General features: G+C 45.6%; 1 protein-coding gene across 1 annotated transcript in view; it reads right to left on the bottom strand.

Annotated features, from left to right (window-relative positions):
• Window positions 1-25575, bottom strand: part of CDC42EP4 (CDC42 effector protein 4) — a 36628-nt gene continuing 11053 nt past the window's right edge. Inside the window, exon 2 of the mRNA XM_048491001.1 lies at window positions 1-2961. Coding sequence (XP_048346958.1) covers window positions 1811-2836 — 1026 coding nt within the window. The 5' untranslated portion in view covers window positions 2837-2961 and the 3' untranslated portion in view covers window positions 1-1810. The remainder of the gene's footprint in view (window positions 2962-25575) is intronic.

Genomic DNA, 25575 nt, shown 5'->3' with positions numbered 1-25575 from the left:
TACAGGATTCTGAATCAATTTAAAAAGGAACAAATGGTTGTGGTGTTCCACTGAAAAAAATCCACACACCATATATTGAAATTAGGTACATTATGTTGCAACCAGAAGCAAGTCATATAAAAACCTACAATTCTATCAGTGCAATAGTGCAAGTTAATCAAAACCCATTCTTACCTCACAAACATACAAGCCTCCCAAAAAGACCCTCCAAGATTTAAGAATTATTTTTACTGTAGTTTAATTCCCTTGCATTTTAAAAATTCCTCCATCAGATGAACAGAAAAAACACCTGTACACACAAAGTCACAATCCAAGGGTGGGAGAAAGACTGATCTCAAAAAGGCAGGCAAATCTAATATACAGTAGAAACAAAATAAGGCAAACAGTTAGTGTTCAATGCCCAGCAAAATGCAAATCAAGGCAATAAAAATAATAAAAGGTCTGATAGGAATAGAAGGAGCACCACCCAAATACAGGAGACTCCTGGAGTTTATTTCAAGGAAAGGAACGAGCAAAGCAGCATGTCCATTGTTCCTGGAACAGGGAGTGCCAAGTTTTTGTGCTTTAGTCAGCTTTGCTGATATTCTATAACCTCAACTAAGAAATGGATGAAACTAACAGGTTAGGCTACTTCTGGTCTTTCCAATAACACATGTAAATGTACAAAATCCCCTTCCCTCCCTCCAGTGTCCCACACTGGATGCCAGAGCCCCATATTTTGTTGGACATCTGTCTGCTTTCTCAAGAAGGAAGAGGTTGGAGAGTAGGCTGAAAGATTTTGATTTCTCTTTAACAGGGGGAGGCAACTAGCCTGGGATTCCATTCTTGGAATTCAACTTAACACTGGAGAATTCTGAACAGTCTTCAGTAAAGAAAATGTAGCCACGAATCTGCCACTATAAAGTTATTCACACTGTCACCATCAAGGGCGACACTTGTCTAGGGGTAGGAAGGTCCTCCCTTAGAAATGCTACCATTTTTATTACTCTCATCAATGTGAACCCACAAAAGACCAAAAGAGGGTTTCAGTGTTAAATGGGAAACATAGTGGATGTACATTTCCGCATTTCGTGTTCCCAACAAGTTTTGTCCACTTCGCTTTAAAAAGTGTCATATTTCTAGTCATATTTTCCAGAGTTGGCTGATCTTTCCAGGGGCCTGCCCACAGAGAGAGAATTGTTAGCAACTAAATATTAGGAATGTTGGGCTATTTTAGCGTGTCCATATTTTTGCTCTATACAAATACGTCTCATCCTTATAAGTTGTGCCAGGTGCAGAACATTGTGCTCCTGGGCAACTGGAAAAAATTTAAAGACTTAGTAAAAATGTAAAAGGAAAAAATATATATTAAAAAGAAATGAGTGTTTTGAGCTTTGTTCTAGTATTTCAGCTCTATATTGCTTTAAACAAGAGGCAGATAAGTTAACAAAAATGGGTTTTTAAAGTTCCTCTTCTCACACTGGAGTTGTCTACTGGAAATTAAGTTTCTTTCAGCAATATTTCTTTTTTGCGGCTCCAAGATCACAAAAATGAAGTATTTTAAATACACAGAAGCCATTTAAGTGCAATATTTCTAACTTGGTCTTGTTTCTCCTTCCTTTCATAAAAAGGGGACTTCACTCATCAAGCGAAAAACAAAGGACAACCCCCCCTTTTTTTCTCCAACAGTCTGCTTAAGGGAATTAAGGTGCAGACTGGGAAAGGATTTTATTTTATTTCATTGAAGGCATTGTAGAGAAAGGAGTCATTTATTGCAAAAATCAGTTGCAAGTTATTCCTTCTCAAAGTTAAGAACCTCCAACAACTTTCCTTATACCCTTATCTCATCATCTTCTTCATCCATAAACGTGAATTCCTTATCTAGCTGTTTAGAAGCCTCGTGCCTCACATCCTCTGGAAAGCCATGGTTTTGTCCTCTGGAGGCAAAGCTACGCTGCTCTTCCGCCACAGATGCACAGCTGGAAACTGAACTGCTGTCCATAGTCAGACGACTTGTAATGCTGGGGGCCGAGCCAGGACTGTACGTCACTGCCCTGTTTTCATCACAACGAGCCAAAGAATCTTGTGCAAGTTTGCTTTCCTCGCTAAGCCAATGTGTTGCTGATGCCTCCACAGGATCTGCATGTCCTTGGGACTCCTCTGCCCCTTGATAGCCAGAATCCTCTTGCTCCCACGAATCCTTGTCCATTATGCTCAAGACATCACCCAGCATAGAGGGCCCAAGGTCAATATGGAACGACATGATGGACTCTGCATGCTTCAGGCCATAGCTGTTCTTGTGCAACACTAGAGGCAAGTCAGTTATGTCACCAAAGTTCCGTTCTTCCAAGCCAGGGCTGTGAGGTCCAGAGCTGGGGGCTGCAGCAGCGCCATTCATGTGTCTCTCTTCAGGGCTCTTCTCCTCTGGCGTTTTCTTGACAGGGCTGGAGGAGAGGCTCTTGGGCAGCTGTTTCCCACCACTCTTGTCTGCTTCCTTCTCAGTGAGCTGAGGAAGAGAAACTGCATTCTTCACAAAAATAGCAGAGTCCCTCAGAGAGCCCAGCATGTCCCGCCTTTCCCCACGTGTTACAGACTGAGACCGCTTGCTACTGCGGAACTTGCGCGACAACAGGCTGGGCTTGGATGAGGAACCGGTCTCCTCAGCAGCCTCCTGCTCACCCTCACCCCCCTTGCTGTTCAGGAAGGAGGTGTCACCAAAAGCATCACCAGCCCGACCCACATGCATGGTATGACGAAAATCACCCAAGGGGGCGCTGATCATCTCTGCCGTCAGATCCACCCGGGAACGACGCTTGGAGCTTGCAGAATTTGACACCAGCTGCTTCAAAATAGGCATGTTTACGGTGCTTGAGCCCTCTGCCCAGGGCTTGGAATAGGTTGAGTGATTCTTTCCAGTTCCAGTGGCTGCAGTCTCCCAAAGCTAGGCCTCAAGCCTTTCGCTGACCCTCAGGTGGTTCCACCCTAGAAACACAGACAGAACAAGGGAGACAAGAGTTAGATCTCATAAAGCTACATGCGGCAGTATCAGCTCTGTTCTTTTCAACGGCATTACAGGCACAGACTTTCAGCTCTTCCATTTGAAAAGGGCTGAGGACTTGAAACATTCCAGAAAAACTGACAGCTGGAAAAATGGTTTGGAGGTGCCTGGATTTTTTCTCATGTCTGAGGAAAAAAGATGGCAGTCAGCGGAAGAGAGGAAAAAGATTTTCTTTAGAAAGCTGATGAAGTTGTCTTTGCAAAGTTAATGTGGTTGCTTTAACTGCTAGAAATATGATTGGATTACAGTAACTTCATGAGACGGAGGACTTTCCTACTAGGAATTTCAGTCGGTATCATAACCCACTGTGAATTATAGTAGGTTGAATTTTCTACCAGGGATTACAGTAATTTCATGAAACTGGAGCTCATTCTGTTCCTGTGAGTTTCAAGATGAAATTGGAATATTGATTATAGGATATGAAAACATCCTAAATATTCTTAAGTATTTTTCCCCTTCGGCTGGCTTAGATCCCCTGCAACCCTTTGTGGATGGGATAACATAATAAAATTTCCTGAGCTCCCCCATTCACACTGTACCCCAAAATGATCCTACAAATGCTTCTCCTAGGGAACAGGGGGCCCTCAGGAAGAATACAAAGAGGGAATTGAAAATCTGCAGCGGGAACTCAGCAAAAGCCATTTCCCCTCCTTCAGTCGGTGCAAGTTTTTTGTGGTATTCAACACCTTATCCGCTTATTTTAGTACCTGTTATTAGGATTTATTAGCCTTGCTATTTTTCATTTAAAAATTAAACTTTACTTATTGTTGGAAGAAAGGGACTTTACGCTGTTTCCTGCCTCATCCTGCAGAGGGGTTTTTTACTAGCGAGCTAGTGGCTAGATAGGGACTTAGGAATTTGTCACCTTTACTCTGTCATGCTGAGTCTATCCCTTTGATGTAGACTGATACTCTTAGGGACTTCCTCCCTTGCTTCCGCCTTCTTCTCGGACCCTCTCCATTTTTACCTCTTACCTTCACCATGCCTAGGGAGAGGATGTGTCTCCTACGCATCCACCTCCATCCAGCTAGATTAGACTAGATCAGGGGTAGGGAACCTTTAACACTCAAAGAGCCATTTGGACCCGTTTTCCACGGGAAAAGAAAACACTTGGAGCCGCAAATAATTTTTGACATTTAAAATAAAGGTAACACTGTATATATTGCGGTTTTTTACCTTTTACTCCGCTCATTCTGAGAAGCATCTGCCCTGCTGCCTGCAGGGCGGGCAAGGATGGGGCCAACGGCTTGGCCTTGCCAGCCGCCGGGAAAGCGCCCGCCCCACTCGAATGGGGTGGGCGAGAGGGGAAATCCGCGGCACTGCCCAGCTGGCCATGGGCAGTTGGTGCGCCCGCCCTGCTGCCTGCAGGGCAGGCAAGGATGAAGCCGGCGGCTTGGCTCATGGAGCCGCAGTGCAAGGGCAGAAGAGCCGCATGCGGCTCTCGAGCCGCAGGTTCCCTACCCCTGGACTAGATAGTGAACCTATCTCTCCACCTTTCTATCCAGAATGGAGTTCACTAATAAATACTCTTTTTATTAGATAAGAAACTACAAATGACTCTGACTTTCTTTTGTGTCTGAAGTTCTCTCTAGCAAGCTCAACCACGTGTTTGTACCCAGGTAAGCTTCCCTGTGTTTAGCCTCTGTGCCACTCTGCTACTTTTCAAGGGATACACACGCACCAGGTGTGGATCTCCCAACACTTATATACTGCTGCTATTTACCCTATGTGGTTAATAAGATAATAGTCACAGAGTGGATCAGTTGTTCAAGTGCAGTTTAACAGGGTTTTTTTCTGAATCCTTTTCCTGTTGCCAGTTCAGTCTGGGTGGGTAGGTAGGTAGGAGGAGCATCAAGTCAAGACTATGTACATGAACCAAGCCCACAAGTGCCATCAAGTCAGAGGCGTAGCTCCAAGGGGGCAGGAAAGGGGGTGCGTGCAACGCCCCAGGCACGCACCCCTGTGGGGGTGCGGTGAGGGCGTTCCAGGGTGGGGGCTTTCCAGGACGGAGGACGCACCAGTGCACCAGGTGCTTCCCCCCTTGCTACACCTCTGCATTAAGTCCATACTGACTTACGACAATCCCACCAAGGGGCTTTCAATGCAAGTAAGTAGTACAGGTAGTTTACCATTGCATTCCTCTTCAGTCTTACTTGGTGGTCTCCCTGACCCCACAAAACCTGACAAAATAGGGTTATAAATTGCCACCTTCCTTCTGTCCTATTAGTACTTCTCTCTAAAGGCTGTTGCCAAATGTATAACAATTGGGTTATGCTTTGAACATGATTCTTCTGTCTGAAAGAGAGAATGCTACCCAGGGCCTCTGTCCTTATACATGATGATGGTAGCTTCATGCCATTGCAGAAGTGACAATGACGAGCTGTGCAAATGTGGGTTACTTGGGCTCAAAGCCTCAGGTGATGGAATCCACTGCCATGCAAAAGAGGAAGGTGAGATGAGTGATTATGTGAAAAGCTCCAAGGCAAGGAGTTGTGTGTAGGGCATCCGGGTGGAAAAAGAGAGAGATGTACAGATCAAAACTGACACCTCTTTTCTCTTGGCAAACAATCTTCTTCATATCTGTTTTATTGCTCAGAGGCTGTTTTGCAAGCTCAGTGGAGTAACTACCACAGCAAGGAAAGAAGTGGGACAATTGCATGGCTCTCTGTTCCTAGAGAACGTATCTGAGGCACACATTTGCTTTAAGCCAAACAATATCTCAGCCATGTTTCCCAAATCCCCTCATACCACAGCTCCCATGAAAGTTATTTTTCCATCCCAAACCATTCCTCTCCCCGTTAAACAGTTCTGCTCAATCCACTCTGGAGCTTCCTGTCTACATTCTTTCCTTAGCAAGTCCCAGATATGCACATACGGGTCAGTACCTCCTTAAAAGTTTCAAGAATGAGAGCCAACCTCTCTTAAATCATGAGGCTGGCTTATGCCTTTTGGAGCTTCATTAGGAACTGTCTTTATGAAATGTCTGGCTGAGCACAGATGTTAACTTTTCCACAGTCATTGTACATAGTGTTGTTTTATGTTCCTGGTCACAGTTTCTAGTCAAACTGGTCTTGACTATTCTAGCAGTACCCAAAAAAGGTCAAAACAGCTCACAGCAGCATGTCAAGCACTGCTGCAGCAGTACAATTGGGTGTTCTGGGGGTGTATTGAACAGCACCAGTTCCATCGTTTGTGATTAATAAGCTTCTCCTGCACCATGCCTAAAGAAGGTTAAGATTAAACGTTTCAGTGTATGAATATACAAAGAGTATAACTGCATGTTGCCAAGCCATAACTGTATGGGGACCCCAGGAACCTCGGGTTTCCAAGCCAAGAGACAAACAGAGGTGGTTTGTCATGGCCTTCCACTGCATAGAAACCTTTGCCTTGGTGGTCTCCCATGCAAGTACCAACCATGGCCAACCTTGCTTAGCCTCCAAACTCTGATGAGAGTGGACGAAGCTGGGGTATTTAAGCAGCTTTGTACAAGTATACCATTTACTGCGGAACCCTTAAAATAAAGTTCATGCCCTCTTATTACCACATTGGATTATTTCAACATTCAAGCATTTTTTTTAAAAATCTGTACTTCTTTGAGTTGCATGATCCCCTCCCCCCGCCCCCCGCAAAATTGTGCAGTTAGGGCTTCTGTCCCTCTGCAGTTATATGAACACACAAACGACTGTTTCTGGGTCAGAATTACTGTTCCACAGTAATGATCTTCAGCTTCCATTGAAAATATGCACACGCTTCAAAAAGATGGTTATGTGAATAACTGGATACTAAAATAAATAAATAAATGCAGCCTCCAGTTGCTAGACTTCGGAACAGTCCATTACTGAAATGCAAAACCTGGAACTGTTTCCAAGAAGGAATGTGAATGTGTTAGTACCTTGAGGAAAGGAAGCAAATCAGTGTAGATTTATTAACAAGAAATCAGCAAACCAGTCTAGCTTTCCCTTTACCCCCAAGGGAACAAGGGTGAGGAAGTAGTGCAAATTCTTCAAGAGAGACTTTAAAACACTGCAGAGCTGAAAGACCCAGATTTTCATGGACAATTTGGCGATGGCTCACATCCTTTTCAGTAGTTCTGATGAAGTCGTAGCTGTCAATCCCTGTCATATTGAAGTCCATGTTTCCTACCAGTCTACTATTGCCACCCAATGACTGACTCATTGTGACCTCCCCCACAATTATCAACAGAACCTGTCCAACCTGTAGATTACTGGAAGGTAGCAAGAACCTAATTATTGCTACCGATGTAAAAAGAGACGCTGATCCTTTCGAGCCTGGCCCCCTTTGCAATCAAGATCCGCACTACTGATTTTCCGGCTGCCTCTTGGTAAAATGGGATTTCTTCTTTTGTTTACAGCTCAAGCGATATCTTGAAGCAATTAGAGTTAGGCACAACTTTACCCAGATTGGACCCTATTTTTGACTGCCTTGTAAACATCTGAGCTAAATGGACACGTCTATAAGAAAGAAATGTCAATTGGGGTCCCAGAACAAAAAATAAAACAAAAGATTCTGCCATTTTGAACCAGCAGTTTTCTAATGGGTTTGAGGATGTTTGAGAGCAAAGAGAAGGCACTTAAGAACACAGATCCTGGCCAGAAATGGCAGAATGTTTTCACTTATTGCTTACATAGTTCTGCTTTTAAAGAAAGGGCAGCTCTGGAGGCCGGTTAAGGCATCCTCAAGCTTTTAAAAGCTACATGGGGAAAGGGAAGACAAGATGCTTGGGCTTTAGAAAAGAACCAAAAAAATAGAGACAGATGCTGAAGGAATTGAAAACAGACAGCAGTAAGGACCATGAATAGGGTAGCCAGTTTTGAAAAGATATAAAAAAAGAGTTGGGTTACATGCACTTTAAGAGAATGGAACACACTTGCTGAGTTAATACAAACAGACAAAGAGGCTACACACAGGATGACTCTTCCACTCCCTTCCCTCACCATCGTTAATGGTTTGCCCTCTCCTTTGATACCACCTCAGCATGGTTTTGAAAACAGAGCAGAGCCAAAAGGTGTGGGTCGATAGGAGAACTTCACAACTCTTTTCTCGCCTCCTTAAAAGCACCTTTCTTATGGGACTGGGAGGAGGGCTTCAGAGTAGTCAAGAGGAAGAGAAACATATGCCTGTAAGCAAGGCAACCAATCCTCTATAGCCCCGACTCACCTATAGTCCCACACAACTCTACACCACTCACAGCTTTAGAACTGGGATAAGGATGTCCATCAAATTAGGCCTTCCACTGAGAACACTATAACGTGGCCAGAGAAGGTCCATGCTCAGATGCGTATCAAGGATGTTACTGTCTTGCTACACTGAGCTGAAATGAAATTGCCTCACAGCAACTGTAGTAATGCACTGCTGACCCAGCAGCACCGTAGTAGAACGTTGGGACGCCAACGGACCTACGGCCTTCTGGTCGCACCGCACCCCCACTCCTCATCCCCCTATGAGTCACGGGTCATGAACTATCTGGCTAGTCACCGGGCTAGGACAATGGTCTGCTCCCCAGGTGAGGATTAGGCTCAGACGCCACGCCCTTCCTCCGACGTAGCCCAGGTGAGATCATGCATCACATGATGATCTCCCGACCTCCCGCCTCCGCCCCCGGTCCTCCTACACGCTCGAGCAGAATAACAACAAAAGGTGCCAGGAACCAGCACGAGACTTCGCCAGGAACCACGGACCTCCGGTTCTGCTGGCGATCTCCACCAGATGTTATCTCCGGGCTGCCTCGCTCGTTCTTACGCTGACCACGTAACGACTCCACAAGCTGGTGCCGAAACCCGAATCCTAACCTCCACCCCGCTCACCGTCAGCCTGGGAGGTCAGCGATAATCAAGTCCGCTGGATCGGGCGCGATTCAGGGACTTCACTGCTGCATCGCTTCGTCTCTGATCGGGCGCATCCAGACATCGGCCCTAGACACTCTCTCGTCCGACGGAACACCGGGTGAGTATGAGCTGGTGCTAGGCTTATGACAAGCACGTTGACTTAACTGAAAGCTGCTAGCTTAAATGCAGGGTCCCCGTGAAGAGAAGGAGGTTGAGGAGATTGAAGCTCAGTGTCCATGGTACCTGGTGAGGGGGGGACATTGAATCTTAAGGACTGGGAAACATCGGGCGACCGCACAGAGCTCACGATGTCGCTGCTACTGACGGAGACAATGTTTTGTCGCCATCAGCCTGCAGACCTATGGCTCCTGCTGCAGGTCCTCCTTCGATCTTTCAATCTTCAATTTCAACCTCGAATTTTCTATCCACTAAATTGACGCTTCGTCCTCCTTCTGCCCCTTGCTCCTTCACCCATTTCCTCAACTCTCCCGCCGCTCAGCCTCCCCTGTTCGCCTCTTCATTTTCCGGCCACTGCACCTCCTCACATTATCGCACGGCGCTGGTTTCAAAACTCGCGAGAAATTATTAGCCACGACCCGCAGAAGAAAGAAACCCCGACGGAAGATGATGCCGAGATTCTGCATTGTGCCCCGGCCCACTTCACAGATACTGAGGGGAGGGTGCGCCATTCGGCGGGTTGTCGAAAATTTCCTTTAAACTATAACATCCTCACTGAGCTCCGCAGCGACGCGTAGACGTAGGAATCACTAGCCCCTACGCGGAGAGGCATGCTGGAGGCAATCGGGCGAGGAATCACCTAATGGTTCCGGACGACTGAAAACCACCTTCAGATGCTCCTGAGCCCAGCACAATTTGTGATCTGGGAAAGCGCAGTTCCCAGCAATGCATCAGGCAGGGGAGCGTCCGGCGGGCGCTCTCTACACAGCCGCCAGCTTTACGGGTTTCATGCTTCGCCAACCCTAACGAGATCAGATTGTCCTGCCTGAGGCCACCCTTACGTCAGCTTCGAGTGCTCTATAAGGCATTTGTCACAAGTCCCCAATGCCGCCAGCCAACCCAGAGTTTCTCCCTCCATCAGGCAAACTCCCAAGAGCCCATATGCCGAAGCCTCGTGAACAGGCTCCAGGAAGCCAAGAGGCAGGTAGATAGCTTAAGAGGCTCCAAACGAGCTCCTCATGCTTCGCAAAAGAGAACGCCCACGAGTGCCGCAGGGCAATCATCTCGGCTGGGCAAAAATCCTGAACTGGCCGACATGCTTAAGGCTTGCCAGGACATCGGATCCTCCTCACTTCACTGGGCTAGCTCTCCTCACAGAGCACTCTCCATCATGGAGGCAGCCTCCAAGAGGACTGCTTAACTGCGCAGACCCCGACACTTCAAGGAGTGTAGGTACGCCCGGTGGGGGCTTGCCAGCCGATGGAGGAGTGGTCCTCCCCAGAGGAGAAGGCCACCTAAAACCCGTGCCCACGCTGCCAGAAAGGCTTCCACTGGAGAAACGACCGTCTGCCGGGAAACTCCCGCCCCCGGCGCCTCCCCCAGCCCAGGACCAAGGAGGAGAATACCAGGAGACCCAAACACCGCCCCCCCTGCCAAAACCACCCCCTCTCTGCGGCATCTCGCCGCATGCACCCAGCCCATCTCCTTTAAGTTCCCCACGAGGTTCTTGTTTCCAACCCAGTATGACGAGCCCATCCCACCGGACTATTGGGCTGGTGCTGCCAGCTGGCCTTGCCGCTGAACAGGGACTGCTCCATCGCCCCCGAGGATCGACGACGCCACTAAGGACCCATCCATCTCCAAGTCTGGACAAACATCCCACAGGAGTTGGTTTGCCGGAGCTTCGCCGCCAGTTGATTCTTCTTGCCCCATGCGCTGCCCGCTGCCGGACCCAATAAAGGCTACAAGCCCCAGCAGCCAACACATGGCGCGCCTACACCACCGCCGCGAGCGGGTGGAGACGCCATCGGGAGCTCCCGCCCCATGTACCTGGAGCTCGCCATAGAAGGATGTAAGTTCAAGGGCCTGGTGGACAACGGCGCTGATGTTACCGCTATCAGAGCAGCCGAGGTTCACCAGTGGCCGGTCGCAGGCTTGCCCATCTGGGTGGGTGGAGACAAACCAGCGAGACGGAGCATCCGCCACACGGCCAGCCCAGGGCTCGAGCGTACAGTCCACGACGCTTTAGACATCCATGTCAATCTCTGGGGAAGGGACTCAGAGTCAGGTTAAAACGACTCTAGTCTGGGATGGGTAAAGCCGTCACAGATCATTGATCCTAATCGTGTTTCTCCAAAATTACTTTCTACCTCCGTAAGAAACTGTTTCCCTCTCCTCCTCTTCTGTTTTCGACCAGTAGAGGCGTGGAGGGCCAATTGGCTGACTGGCCTCCCTGATTGCACCCAGCTCGTCCTGATACCGCAGTACCGCCGTGACAGGCCCCAGTTCAAAAAGGCTGCCATTATGCCCCTAATACTCAGTAAACCCGCTTGTTATGGGAGCGCCCAGCCTGGCAACTTTATCAGTACCACGCGCTAGTTGCCAGGCGCTTCGGTTTAAACCGCCTCTAAGATGCAAGGTTCTCAAGGGCGCAATTCCCCAAGATAATCTGATCAAAAAATTTTAGCACCATCCAGCTTCCTGCATTAGCCACCAAGGTCACGGCAACTCCCTTTGCAAAGAACCCCTCTTTCCTTTGTGCAGGAATCTGCCTCTAATCAATTGATTGCTTCATTCCCCGGATGCAATAATATCCCAAAAGGCGCCTAAAGCCCCTTTGTGCTGCTGATTAAGCATGCATACCCACAATCCCCCAGGACCCGCCAGCCCCTCCTCCTCGAGGTTCGACTTTGACGCGCACTTCTGATGACGCTTCTGAAGCCATTCCTCACCAGGGTCGCCACCTCCTGCCTCCCCTGTCAAAACAACTAAAGAAAGAGAGTAGGCGGCCTCAGAGGATTGCATTGGAAGCAACCTTCACAGGCTGCAAACAAGCCTTCTTATATTAAATTTCTAAACTTAAACTCCGATCCCGGATTCATCCGCTCTGAGTCTCATGGACTCCGCCCCCCCATAACCTGGGGAAAGGTGTTTCTAGTCCTCTTCCCAGGTCCTCAGACTGCATTCGGGCCATGTACAACTCCATGGAATGGCGCCAGGAGGAAACTAACCCCTATCCCGAGATGGAACACATCTTCTAAAGATCCCGCCCCAGCGGTCTCAACAGGACGCCGCCGCCAACGCCCAAAGACCCGGAATGACCTGGGAGACGCCAGTTTACTCCACCAGCTGGGCCCTAGAGCTGCTGCGCCAGCAAAGACTCACCCCCCGGTGACACCCGAGAACCTCTGTGCCGGGCTTCTTTATATCATCACCGCCAACTCGGGCGGCCACCTGGCCCTTGCCTGCTCTGTTGCTCTCCTGTCGATGGCGACGCCACCCCTGACGAAGCCACCAGACCAACATCTGGGAGCAGTTTGCTGCCGCTGCCAACGCCTTCATCTTTTCTGCTCTGGGCCAATATCAGGAGTCGGAGCCTGCTGCTCCTGCCTGCTCCTCGCCTGCAAGCACTCCGGAGACTTCCTAGGCTGGAGTTCCGGGCTAAGCCCCTCATGAATGCCTCATCCATCAGGATATTCTATGAGCCGCATCAGGGACCCGGCTGCCCAAACCCTGCTGGAGCTTTCCCTTTGTCACTCAAGACTGTCGCTAACCACGAATCTAACACCTGCGCCAAGATCACCGGGCGAAAGCCAAACGGGAACCCACTCCGGCCTATTCGGCTGCTCAAGCACTGAACTGCACACACATGGAGGACATTCCCACGTGTCACCATGCAGGGGCTGGTTCTGGACTCCGCGGGAACGCTAATACATTCCCGCCTCGCCGACTCCCTGCCGAACTCTTGTTGCCCTCAGCCACCATCGTCGCTACCCTCAGGCCCACCCCGGGAGCCTCGGACGCCGCCGCCCGGCTTCTGCCTCGACCCTCCTGTCGGAGCGACGCTGCCCCGCCTCGGGCGGAGTTCGCCTCCCTCAGCGACTTCCCCTAGTGGGAGTCCCCGGACTCCGGCTTCTACAATGCTAAGACTATTGGCCGGCTGGCCCGTGCCCTTGCGGTCCATCAATCCTCTACCTCCACCGCCTTCTGGATGCCCTTCTGGCCTCGAAAGCAGCAGGTGGAACTTCGGCCGTTTTAATTCCCAGACAATCGTGGCCGCTTATTGATTACTTATTGTTATTACATCACCAAGGTTGTGAGAATGTACATAATATGTGTTGTTTTAATCTTTCTGATAATTCCTAATTGATTCATATGAAAGCACGGAGCTGCAAGAAGTTGTATCTAATCTGAAGTATGATGTTTTACCCCATTGGTGGTCAGCCCTCTGGAGCTATTGCCGGGAGGATGGTTGAGTGCCATTGTACAGCTCTGCATTGCCTTAATTGTGTGCCTCGCTATCGGATCTTGTTTCGCTCAATGTGTGTCTATTGCCTGTAACGTGGTAAGAAGCCTCCTCAATTTCCCTTACCCCGCTAAACTAAGTTCTAATGTTACACAAGCAGCTCAGTCAGCTTGACCAGACGGCGGAGGAGACAAGGCCCTTTAAATCGCCCCTTAGCATTTCGTCCCTTTTTTCTAAAATGTAAAAGGAGGAGATTTAGGTAATGCACTGCTGACCCAGCAGCACCGAGAAACGCTATTCAACGGACCCTACGCCTCTGGTCGCGATCACACCCCCACTCATCCCCCCCTATGAGTCACGGGTCCTGAACTATCTGGCTCAATCACCGGGCGCAGGGACAATGGTCTTGCCCCCAGGTGAGGATTAGGCTCAGACGCTTACGCTCCTCTCCGCACGTAGCCAGGTGAGATCATGCATCACATGATGATCTCCCCGACTCCTCCCAGCCTCCCCGCCTCCCGAACTCCCCCGGGTCCTCCCTCCTACACTCGAGAATAACAATAAAGGTGCTGTAAACCAGCACGCGGGAGACTCGCTAGGAACACGGACCTCCGGGCTCCCGCTGCTGGCGATCTCCACCAGATGTTATCTCCGCGTCTCGTCTCGTTCTTACGCTGACCACGTGGGTCGACTACAAGCAACCATGTAGTTGAGACAAGTATACTGCCTCAGCAAAAAGGTTTTGTCCCCTCTCCAATTTAAGCAAAGGACGCAGCACTGGTTTGTTTGCTTTCATTGGTGTTATGTAGTAACACCCGACTGGTGACACGGTTGTAACATTGCCGTCTTTAGTACATGGTCCCTGATTGGAGAAGAACAACATTTTGTTAGGAAAAATTAACTCTGGAGTAGCACTTTTGGGGAGGGAGAGAGAAAACAGCCACAAAGAAAAACAGAAAGAACACCATTTATTTATTTATTTATTTATACTTTGGGCTTCTAGACCGCCCCATCCCCGATCTTCCCTTCTAAATTTTCAACAGTGAAGATTAAGTACAGCTCAACTATTAATGAGTTTTCATAGCCTGGAAGATTTACAGCAAGTCTGACTTTAGGAAAGAATGCAAGTGAGAATCGCCACTGTTCCTCAACCATGTTTGCACAGTCAACACAAAACTTGTTAATTTCAGAACTGAAAGGTTTTTTTGTCTCACTACGCAGGACTTTGGGGTTAAGCAGCTTGTGGTCTGAACTACAGTTGTGGAAACATAACCTGGCTTGACTTCAACTGAAGCCTGCTGAAATCCTTTTTTCCCCCAGAGAAGAAGTCCAATTTGGAGTAGTTATGAAAATCAAAACTTGAGCTCCTTTCAAGCCTGGATCCTTTCACAATCAAGAAGAACCTTTGCAGTGTGATGAACAAAAGATTACTGTGACTTTCAGGTCTGTGTTTTTCCACTGCAAGTATACACAAAAAATGCAAAATTCAGTATTTTTTTAAGTAAGAAAATTCAAGATCAACGCAAATTGCTAGTCCTTAAGGACGCAAAAAATGGAATTGAAAACATAGGAGTCATGCAGTGCAAAAGGCCAGAAGTCCAAGGGACAATGACATAACATTTCAGGGAGCAGAGATTTAGTATCTTGCACCCAGTACAGAAAAACACTTCCTTGATTACAGAGCACTTATGCTCCCCCCAGCCCAAAAGCATAGATCTTCTAATTTTTTCATTGAGTCAAATTAAAAATTACAAGCAACTGTTAATTTTAAAAACTTCCTCATGAGAGGTGAAAAAAACCTATTTACTGTGTAATTAAACAGTGCCATCTTAAGCATAAGAACATAAGAAAGAGCCTGCTGGATCAGACCAGAGTCCATCTAGTCCAGCTCTCTGCTACTCGCAGTGGCCCACCAGATGCCTTTGGGAGCTCACATGCAGGATGTGAAAGCAATGGCCTTCTGCTGCTGCTGCTTCTCCCGAGCACCTGGTCTGCTAAGGCATTTGCAATCTCAGATCAAGGAGGATCAAAATTGGTAGCCATAGATTGACTTCTCCTCCATAAGTCTATCCAAGCTCCTTTTAAAGTAAGTCTACTTAGTATCCTTTTCTGGTCTATTTAATGGGGCTCACTGACAGGAAAGCCTTCTTAGGATTGCTGGGTTCACTGTTTTTTCTAAATGATTTCTTTGGCCACTTCGAGAATGCAATTTTCCTTAACAGGCAAAATAAATTTCTTACGTGTGAGTTCTAAAAAACATATCCCCCATTTTACAGTATATGTACACTGGTTGTGCCCAACCATGGACAGACACAACTTTTCACACATACAGAAGTGCATTCACACATCCAAAAAATCCTTTTTTCATGAGTACACAGAAACATATCTGCAGATTTCTTTGAGAAGGGTAGGCTAAGTTATAAAGGACACCATCTCAAACACAGCCGGCAGAGTGTTTGGGATACCAACTAGCATAACTCAAAGACACATCAGCACATTTGGAAATATAGTGGCACCATGTCTGCATGTGTAATTTCAACAATGGCATGGAAGTGGGCAGCACTGGAGGTGTGCCAGGGGTGGGGGATAAGCAAGACTTAATATTCTAAGTTTCTCCAGCTAGCATTTTGGCACTGGAGTTATATTATGCCAGTGAGAAAACAGGCATCCCTAAACACCTCCACTGAATGAAAACTGCCCCCCTCTCCAACCACACTGATTAAGGGTGCAGCCAATCACTGTTTCCCAAAAAACATATAAACCCAAGTCAGGACACCCACCTCAAACAACAAGGAGCATAACAAGAAGCTACACCTCTCTGACTGCACAGTCAGAATACACAGGGAAGTCTTTGGGAACGTGAATAATGAAAAGGCATTTTGCATAGAAAAATCACATTTTGCATAAACAGCTGGATGAAAAGGTCTGTGTGTGGGACAGCCAATCACGCCCATCCCAATGCTTAATTGTGATAATGCAAAATGTCAGCTGATTTTGAGACTTCTTCCAGGATTTTTTTTGTAATTACCCAATGCAAGGCTTAAACCAGGTACCTCATGCATGCTAAGTCTGCACATTTTCACAACACTACACCTTTTGCTGCATTCTTCCTTGCTCTAGTAGTACATACGGTGGGTTAGATTCCAAGGTCACTGCAGGATTCCAAATGCCCCATGTTGTGTCTTCTTCCTAGGTTCCCAGTTAAATATGTGGATAATTATTACTACTACATTCAAACTCACCTTTTCTCCTAAGAACTCAAGGTGGTATTTAAGAGAAGCATTGGGAAGAATTTGGAAACCCTGCTTTCCCCCACCTTTAAGGAGTCTCAAAGAAGCTTACAAACTCCTTTCCCTTCACCTGCCCACAACAGACAGCTGAGAAAGTTCTGAGAAAGCTGTGACTAGCCCAAGGACACCCAGCAGGCTTCATGTGGAAGAGTGAGGAGGAAACAAATCTGGTTCTCCAGATTAAAGTCTGCCACTCTTAATCATTGCATCACACTGGGTCTCATAGTTTCCTCTCCCTTTTGTCCACACAACAGCCCTGTGAAGTAATTCAAACCTCCCCTTTTTAATATTCTACACTATTGTGTTTCCCAGAAAATAAGACAGGGTCTTATATTAATTTTTGCACCAAAAGATGCATCAGGGCTTATTTTCGGGGTAGGGCTTATTTTAGGGAAAATACGGTACCGTCACCATTCATTAAGGCGGGCTCTCGGCAGCCCCGTTGCTTTCCCGTCACACCATCCTGATCTGTAACTACCGGTAGGGCTTATTTTTGGAGTAGGGCTTATATTTTAAGCCTCCTCCAAAAATCCTGAAAAATCATAATAGGGCTTATTTTCGGGGTAGGGCTTATTTTCGGGGAAACACGGTAACTAATACACTATATTGACAGATGAGGTGCAGGAACCCTTTTTCCTTAGCAGTAGCACTGAACTCCACCTCTTCTTTCTGGGATTCACTGAAACTGACACTAGGTTTGCTGCTTGCCTTGCTAACTACGCTTCCCCCTCAGTTTCATCTGGCTGGACTCTGCTATTCCCTTCACAGCAAGACATGACATCTTTTTTTTTTCCTGGGAAAAAAAAGCTAAGAAATGCTGAAAATCGATTTTTTAAAAAATGATGTCCTTTATATCCAAGTTTATCATTTCTGGGGGCTCACTATCACGCAAAAGAGAAAGAAAAATAGGGCTACGCTAAGCAACATGTCAGCAAGCCATAAAAAGGAGAAAAATGCAAGGTGACTGGTGACAGCTTTATTTCATGTAAAGCCCCTAAGAGTGTTGCTGTGTCAGCATCCAGAATTCCTATTTGGTGCAACTGCTGTGGAAAGGTTGAGCAAAAATGAATTCTGGTCTCTCCAACGAAACTTATATAGCAAAATGTGTTACTTGTTATTGTGCATCTTTCCCCCCCTTTTTTTGGTTTGCTGCCTTACTGTAATCTCCATTATCTGCAGACACATCTGTACAGAATCTGGCTCCTCTCCGTGACCAGTAGAACAAAAATTATACAAAAATACGCAACAATGAGTTTTAAAAAGGGTACAACATTTTAATATCAAAGTATATACAGGCCTGAAAAGGACACCAGCAAGATCAAGAAGCAGAATTACATCTGAGGGAAAATCTAAGAATTGTGAACTTTAGCAGGCTGCTGAAGCAAATTTCAGGGTTGTAGACATACCTATTAAAGAATCAAATCTCTCTAGCAATTAAAAAAGTGCTCCAGTTTAGGAAAAGGTGGAGCAGCCTACTTATTCAGGGAGTTTTACCCCTGCAGAGCATCGACAATCATTCCCTTTAAACAGGAGCCTCTACCCTGGCCCTTTGTGCCTGGATGCACATCCTAGATTTTTTGGCTCCTGTGTGCCAGCCAGAAAATTCCAGTGGGGACATGTGGGGGCATGATCATCTACCTTGCTGAACAACAGGGTCCTTAGTTTATTCATACTGCAGACAGCTTCAAGAGAGGACTGTACCAACATTAAGCTGAACTTCAGTTTTAATCTGAAAGTCCACATCAGTGTTGATGTAGGCTGTAAGCAAGAAGGAAGCAGAACGTTTTCAAAAGCTAATGAACTTCCTGCAGCCATGTTTTGGAGTTTCTTGTTCAATACAGCTTGAAAAAAAACACTACACACTGAAACTCCAGAACTAATGACCACCATACTTTTTCCAAAGACATGAGCATTTGTAGGGTATCAGCAGGTACTGTACTCCCTTATCTCAACCCTGATCTGAATTGAGCAGAAAAAATTGCAGCGAAATGCAAGAAGTCACAGCCACAGGGCTGTGTTTTGGTTAACCTTACAAATCTTTGTTGGAGATCACAAGTTTGCTTGTGGGAATGACAGTAGCTGAACAGAAGAAGGAAAAGAAAGAAGGTATTTGGACTCTGGGAAATGCTAAGCAGGAACAGTGTGTCATGTAACTTTTGCCCCTATAAAGATTAACATGCACGGCTCTGGAAACTTGACTACACCAGTTCAGTATTTCTTTAGTTTGCTTGTATATATGAGCAACTCCTGTTGGATGCTTAGAGGATTTGAAACTTGGAAATGAAGGGAAGAGAAAGGTCAGAGGAGCAGCCTGGTCACAGAAGAGATATTTAAAGAAGTGACACTTGGAGTTAAAAGGAAAGGCAAGGAATGCTTAAACAAGTAAAGGATTGAGTGAATGAATGAATGGCTAGGAGAGGCAGAGATTAAGAAGGCTGCAATTCACAAATTTTGGGCTGCTGGCCTAGCCATACATTCTCATTAGACCAATGCGTTGCAATCAGATTTGAGAGAAACTGTACCTTTGCATTGACAGAATCTACCTTAAAACAGGTAACTTTTTGCAAATTAGCCTGGATAGAAGCGGTGGATTTCAGACCATGGCATCCCATGTGCAGAAGTGTTCAACTTTGCCTGCTTTTTCTGGCATGCTGCCCACCCCCACCCTTGTTTTCTACAGTATCTAGGAAAAGAGGAGCCACAATAGTGGTCTGTTTTTAAATAGGTGTATTTGTATTATACCTTTCTCCCCTCCTCCATTTTATCCTCACAACAGCTCTATGAAATAAGTTATGCTGAGAGTGTGTGACTGGCCCAAGGTTACCCAGCAAGCTTTTATGGCAGAGCAGGGATTTGAACCTGCATCCCCAAATCCTAGACAAACACTAACCACTATACAACACTGGCTCTCAACAGAAGATTTGCATGACTACACCTCCTTTTTCACAATACTAGAACCAGGGGGCATTCACTGAAAATGCTGGGGGAAGAATTAGGACTAATTCAAGGAAACACTTCTTCATGCAACATGTGATTGGTGTTTGGAATATGCCGCCACAGGAGGTGGTGATGGCCACTAACCTGGATAGCTTTAAAAAGGGCTTGGACAGATTTATGGAGGAGAAATCGATCAATGGCTACCAATCTTGATCCTCCTTGATCTCAGATTGCAAATGCTTTGGCAGACCAGGTGCTCAGGAGCAGCAGCAGCAGCAGCAGGCCATTGCTTTCACATCCTGCACGTGAGCTCCCAAAGGCACCTGGTGGGCCACTGCAAGTAGCAGAGTGCTGGACTAGATGGACTCTGGTCTGATCCAGCAGGCTAGTTCTTATGGTCTTATGTTCCTCTGCACCTCTATAAAACATAATTTTATGATGTAGATGGCGAGACCACAGGCTGCATTACACATTATCTCAATGTAAGAAAGTGGCAATCAGCCTCCACTTGCAAGGTCAGGAGGCCCGGAATGACCCCTGATCTGAAATCTCTCAGGAATGGGCTGTGTGAAAAGCCTGAAGATGCAACCTAGTTAAAGATGCACCGCATTATGAAACACATGTTTCGCTCCTTCCTATTAAAAATAATGAACCAAAAAAGTAATTTACTTTGTTTGAGTTGAATCCAGAATGTGCTCATCAACAAAATTAGCCTGTATTTGAACTGTGTGAGAGGGGACCAATTGTTGATTGCTGGCAGTAAGGGAGAAAGTCAAATAAGGTCACATTGCACTGTGGCTTCAGCTGAGACAGCAGTGTTGTACTCAAGCCCAGGTGCTTCCCTGGCACAAACAGAGGGTGCCTATGGGCATGGCTCTAGTTCTCATTTCTGTTTACAGCCAAATCCTTGCCGCCCTCTGCCAACTTCATATTACATGGAATGGGAGCAGCTGGTGCAAACAGCAAGGAAGGTAACATACATGTGATAGTAACAAGGACTGGACTACATTCTGATCCCAAGTAAGTGCAGAAAAACTGCAGACGGGGTTGGGGACAGAATGCAGATTCTTAAGAAGATTCACTTTCAGTTGGGAAAAAGTTTCCTATGTGAAACAAAGAGATGCTAGAAAGCATGTAGCCTGGTGACATCTCAAAAGCCCAAGAGATGAAGGATGTGTTCTTGTTGGCAAAGGGGTTCAGGAACTATGACTCCCTTTGCTGATGGTTAGCAAAGCTACAATAACCCAAAACAAGTTAACAAGACAACCCTAAACAGAGTAACTCCAATCTAAGCCTACTAATCTCAATGGGTTTAGACTGGAGTAACACTTCTTAGGATTGCACTGTAAATCATCTAAACAAATTACAGAAATCAGCTTTTCTTTGCACAGAATTCGGATTTCTCAACAGAGTACACACAGTCCCATTTAAATGAGGAAGACAGTTTGGACTCTTCATGCCTGGTTTTCTTGGAAGGAGTTCCTCCTCATTGGATCACTCAAATTTCCCTCCCAGTGAAAAGGCTCTGGAACATTTCAAGGACAGTCAAAGTTGTATGTGTGTGTCCTGCAGTTAGGCTGTTACAAACAGCAATCAGCTTTCAGGCAGCCATTTGTCACTTCCTGCTTTGCTTGCAGAGAGAGTTGTAGAATACAGAAGATACAGAGCATGAGATAATCAACATATGATGGGCCTGAGGTACCAACCTTCTGAACGTCAACTTGCAGTAATGTCTTGTTTAAGCGCTACAAATTGTTCTCATCCTACCAAGCAACTCTACCCATTGGTTTCACCTACCCCAAACACCTCCTGCTTCTCCAATGGAGGCCCCTCATGAAAGCTAAATGGTGTGTCCACTTTCACAGGAATGGTGTACCTCCAAACACACATACACAGTCCTTGCAGCTCACATGAACTGTAAACTTCAGCTCAAGATGGCCACACGCAGTTCACATGACTGACAGGGGAGACTACATGACTAGTTTAAGATGCAAAGCTATTTTGGTATCAGAACCATTGAGAGATTCCTCGGGAGAAACAGCAACTTGTCCAGGGACATTTCCCGTGCTTCCTGTTAAACTCTCAATATTCACTGAATGAGGGTAAACGTCCATGAATATATGCCTCAAGGGAAGCCTCTTCTTGTGACATTATCCACTACAAGTACTTGTATAAGAGGGAATTAGTTATTTGTGAAGAAAATGACACTGTTCTAGAGTGACTAAATTTTCACTCAGCTATAGAAAAGGAGTCACTACTGCATTTTCATGTTGTGATTTGCAAAACAAGGAGAGAGAGAGAAAGAGAAAACACACATAATAATTGATGTCAGGGGAAAAACCAGTTAAGCCAGGCTGATAAGAAATGACCCCAAAGCAACCTTAAAAGTAACTCTGCTGGACGTGTGTTTCGCATGACCTGTGTCTGTAGGAGTCAACAGGGGAAAAAAATAAATCTGCAGCCTGCCTTTTGCTTCAGGGCCATGTCCAAACCCAACTCATCTACAGTCGAATTCAAAGCAAATTGGCACGTTCCACACAAACGTCCATTGAAGTCAAGATGACCCAGAATATATATATATAGGACCTTGGTTTATCATAGCCCTTGCCAACAGTGCTGCCATTCATTTTCCAGCACCCCTCGCTCAATGCATGATGACAGACTATCAGGGATGATTATTATGAAGTCTCCTGCCTATGCCAGATCACAATGCTGACTCTTTATACTTAACCCAAGAACATCCCCCCCCCTTTTTAAAAGACTAGTTTTAGTCATAAAGATTTCATTTTTCCAGCCACATTTGGATTAACCATTTCAGCAGACACACATGTGCTCTGGAGCAATCTACCAGTTTTGCAGTAGTCTAAAATAAGATGTATAGAATTCATTTTATAGAACTATTGCATCCTCAGATACTGTCTGCAATAGCTTCAACATAGTTTGACCATATATAAATTGGTACTCTTGAACCTAAAGGCCTCACCCCCACTTGTCCCATCAAGAAACAGATCCGTTAATTCCTTACTCAACTACTGTGTCACAATTACACCTGTGTCACAATTACACATTACACCTCCTGCCTGCAGAAAATCCGATCATGTGCAATGTTAAAAGGGGAATGCCTGAAGGATTTCCTCTGGTAGTGAATAAGAAATATCTGGAGGCTCCTAGATGACCCATTTGCTCCATTTCTGGCCAGTCCCATGGTCAAGTCTTAACCTAGAGAAGGCTGCTGCTCCCCCTTTACACACAGGGTGGAAAAACGAACATACCCTTTCATCTTGGTCTGCAAGAAAGAAAGAACAGGACAAGATCCTGCAACAATCACATCGCTGCTTGGAAAAAAAATGAAGGGCGAATAAAGCTTCAATGACTTTCTCCTGACTGTTTGCACAGAAAAGTCTACTGAATGTCAAAACACTTGGAAATAAAAACAGACAAAAATGTGGGCAGTTTCAGTCAGGCAGCCCCTATAACTGTGTCAACTTATTCTCTTGTTTTTGGATACACAAGGTATCTAGCCTAATCAAGTCAGGGTAGAGGTGCGCTTCATTAGCAAACCAGCTTCAGATGTTAAGCAAAGTAAGCAACTACAAAGGATTTCTAGAAGCCCTTTAAGCCAGATTAAAGCTAACCCATTAGAACATATGAGGCATCAACTGTACCTCTTAAAATGTTCATCCAGCTCATCCATGCAGTACCTAAGCCCAGGGAAACTCTTCTGGTTGGCATTCCACCAAAGGGAGAGACAGAGCCAAGACACTGAGCTTACCATGGGAATGTAAGCTGCAAGAGTGAACTTCCTATCCACATCCCAGCAATATAGTCTAGTACAGGGGTAGGGAACCTGCGGCTCTCCAGATGTTCAGGAACTACAATTCCCATCAGCCTCTGTCAGCATGGCCAATTGGCCATGCTGGTAAGGGCTGATGGGAATTGTAGTTCCTGTAGTTCCTATTTGAGTTACACTAAATAGTACAGCCAGAGGATGGTGAACTCACTGCAACAATGCTGGACCCCAGCAATCCTCATTGACCTTTGGAATTCAGCAGCAATATATGCTTTCCATCAGGCCAATGATAATGTTTGCAAATATTCACCACAAACCTTTTAAGCACTTGGCAACTTCCCACAATGGGCTGGCTAGCAAGAGCATGGGCAGAGATTGGGATAACGACTTGCAAATGTCATTTCCAGGATGGGGATAGCTCACTACGGGGACATGGTTCCAGCAGACACTGATGGTGGCGTAAGAGCAGGTGCATTCACAATAGAAGGAGCACACGGCAACACAGCAGATGTGGAAAGAGTAGATCAGCTTTCAGCAGAAATAATTTCCCTTGTGTTTTTTTTTCCTTTTAAAGTCCTCTGTTGGCATGAAGATCAAAGCTGTACCCTATAGGGCTGCTCTCTCCCAATGTCTTTCAGAGAATGAGGTGGAAGGGGGTTGGGTTCTTTTCCTGAGTTCCCTAGGGAAAAGAAGTCTGTACAGAAGCATTTTCCAATGTTGCCAATAAAGCACTGATACTGGTTCACAATTTTAAAAGACAAGACTTTGAAAGGATTTCAGCACCTGAGGCTACCTCACAATAAATAATGGTGTTGTCTATTTTGACTATCAGGGGCTCTCGGGCATAGAAAGATCTCCCACCATCTGCTCTCTAAGATCGTCTAGCTGGAGATATTGGGGGTTAGACACTTCATGCACCCAAAAACATGCTCCAGTGCAGTTGGCAGTTTTCATTGCCATATAGGCAGATGGCTGGTATCTCAGCACATGCTAACAGCAGCTCTTGCTGGATTGGATTGCAGACAGGAAAACTAATTTACAGAAAAGACATGCCTTGCTTCTAAATCTTAAGATGCAAAAAAAATATGGAAAACAAGAAAATGGTCCACAGACTGGAAAAGCTCAATATACATTCCAATTCCTTTTCTTTAAAATATTTTATTCATTTTTTATAACAAAAAGACTAACATAGAAGGGAAAAAACAAAGGTGATCCAGTTACCCGATTCTACTGACACAACCAGAGTTTGAACTATATCAACATCATAGACTACATGACCTACATAAAACTAATTGACTTCCCACCCATACCCTGCTGTCAAACTTATTTATAAAAAATTTTCATTAATTATTAAACCTCAAGCTCTGCATAGTTTCCTCTATTTTATCTAACCTTTTCTAATAAATCAACTTACAATTTGAGGCAATTTATAATAAAGAAAAACATCTTATTCTCCTAACTAAGGCACCTTCCACGCATGAAGAATAATGCACTTTCAATCCACTCTCAATGCATTTGGCAGCTGTGCAGAATTGCCAAATCCACTTGCAAACAATTGTGAAAGTGGATTGAAAGTGCATTATTCTGCATGTGCGGAAGGGGCCTAGGGTTTCCCATAGTCAATAATGTTTTAACATAAACCTTCTTTTCTCCCTTATCACCCTTCTCTTAACCTTATAACTAAATCTACCATCTCAACTTTATTATCACCAATCTCTAAAGAACCCATTTACATCCCCTCTTATTAAGTCATCAATTGATCTTGCAGAACATTTTTATTTGAAGTCTTTTTAAATTTTCTTTAAGATCTCTTTGGCACTAGTTATTGAAGTAATTCTTTGCTGTTCCTTGTTTGTAAAGACAACTCCTTCCTATCTAAGTCACAAAAATCTTATCTGATTTCTTCTTAAAATGTCCACCAAGAATGCATAATCTTTCTTTTCCTGCAAGACTCTTAAACGGATCTCCCTCATGATGATGATGTCCCTGTCTTCTATCTTGATTGCTGGGTTCCAAAGTGCTTTTAAAATTTTATGTTTCTTTAGTGTAGAAATAGATGACAATATCTCTACACGGTCCTTTCACTTTTGAATTTTTTGATGGACTTTATAGATCTGATACCATTTCTTCTTTGATCTTCAAATGGTTGGCCAGGACTGAATTTTTTTTGCTGGATTTGGATCCTCTGGTATCTTTTTAAGTCTCAAGGACTTCTCTTTAATTTGATACTATAGTTGAAGAATGGTTAAGCC

Source organism: Sphaerodactylus townsendi, linkage group LG03 (genome assembly GCF_021028975.2).
Source record: "Sphaerodactylus townsendi isolate TG3544 linkage group LG03, MPM_Stown_v2.3, whole genome shotgun sequence".
NCBI classification, from domain to species: domain Eukaryota; kingdom Metazoa; phylum Chordata; class Lepidosauria; order Squamata; family Sphaerodactylidae; genus Sphaerodactylus; species Sphaerodactylus townsendi.
This window is presented reverse-complemented; position numbering and strand designations above follow the sequence as displayed.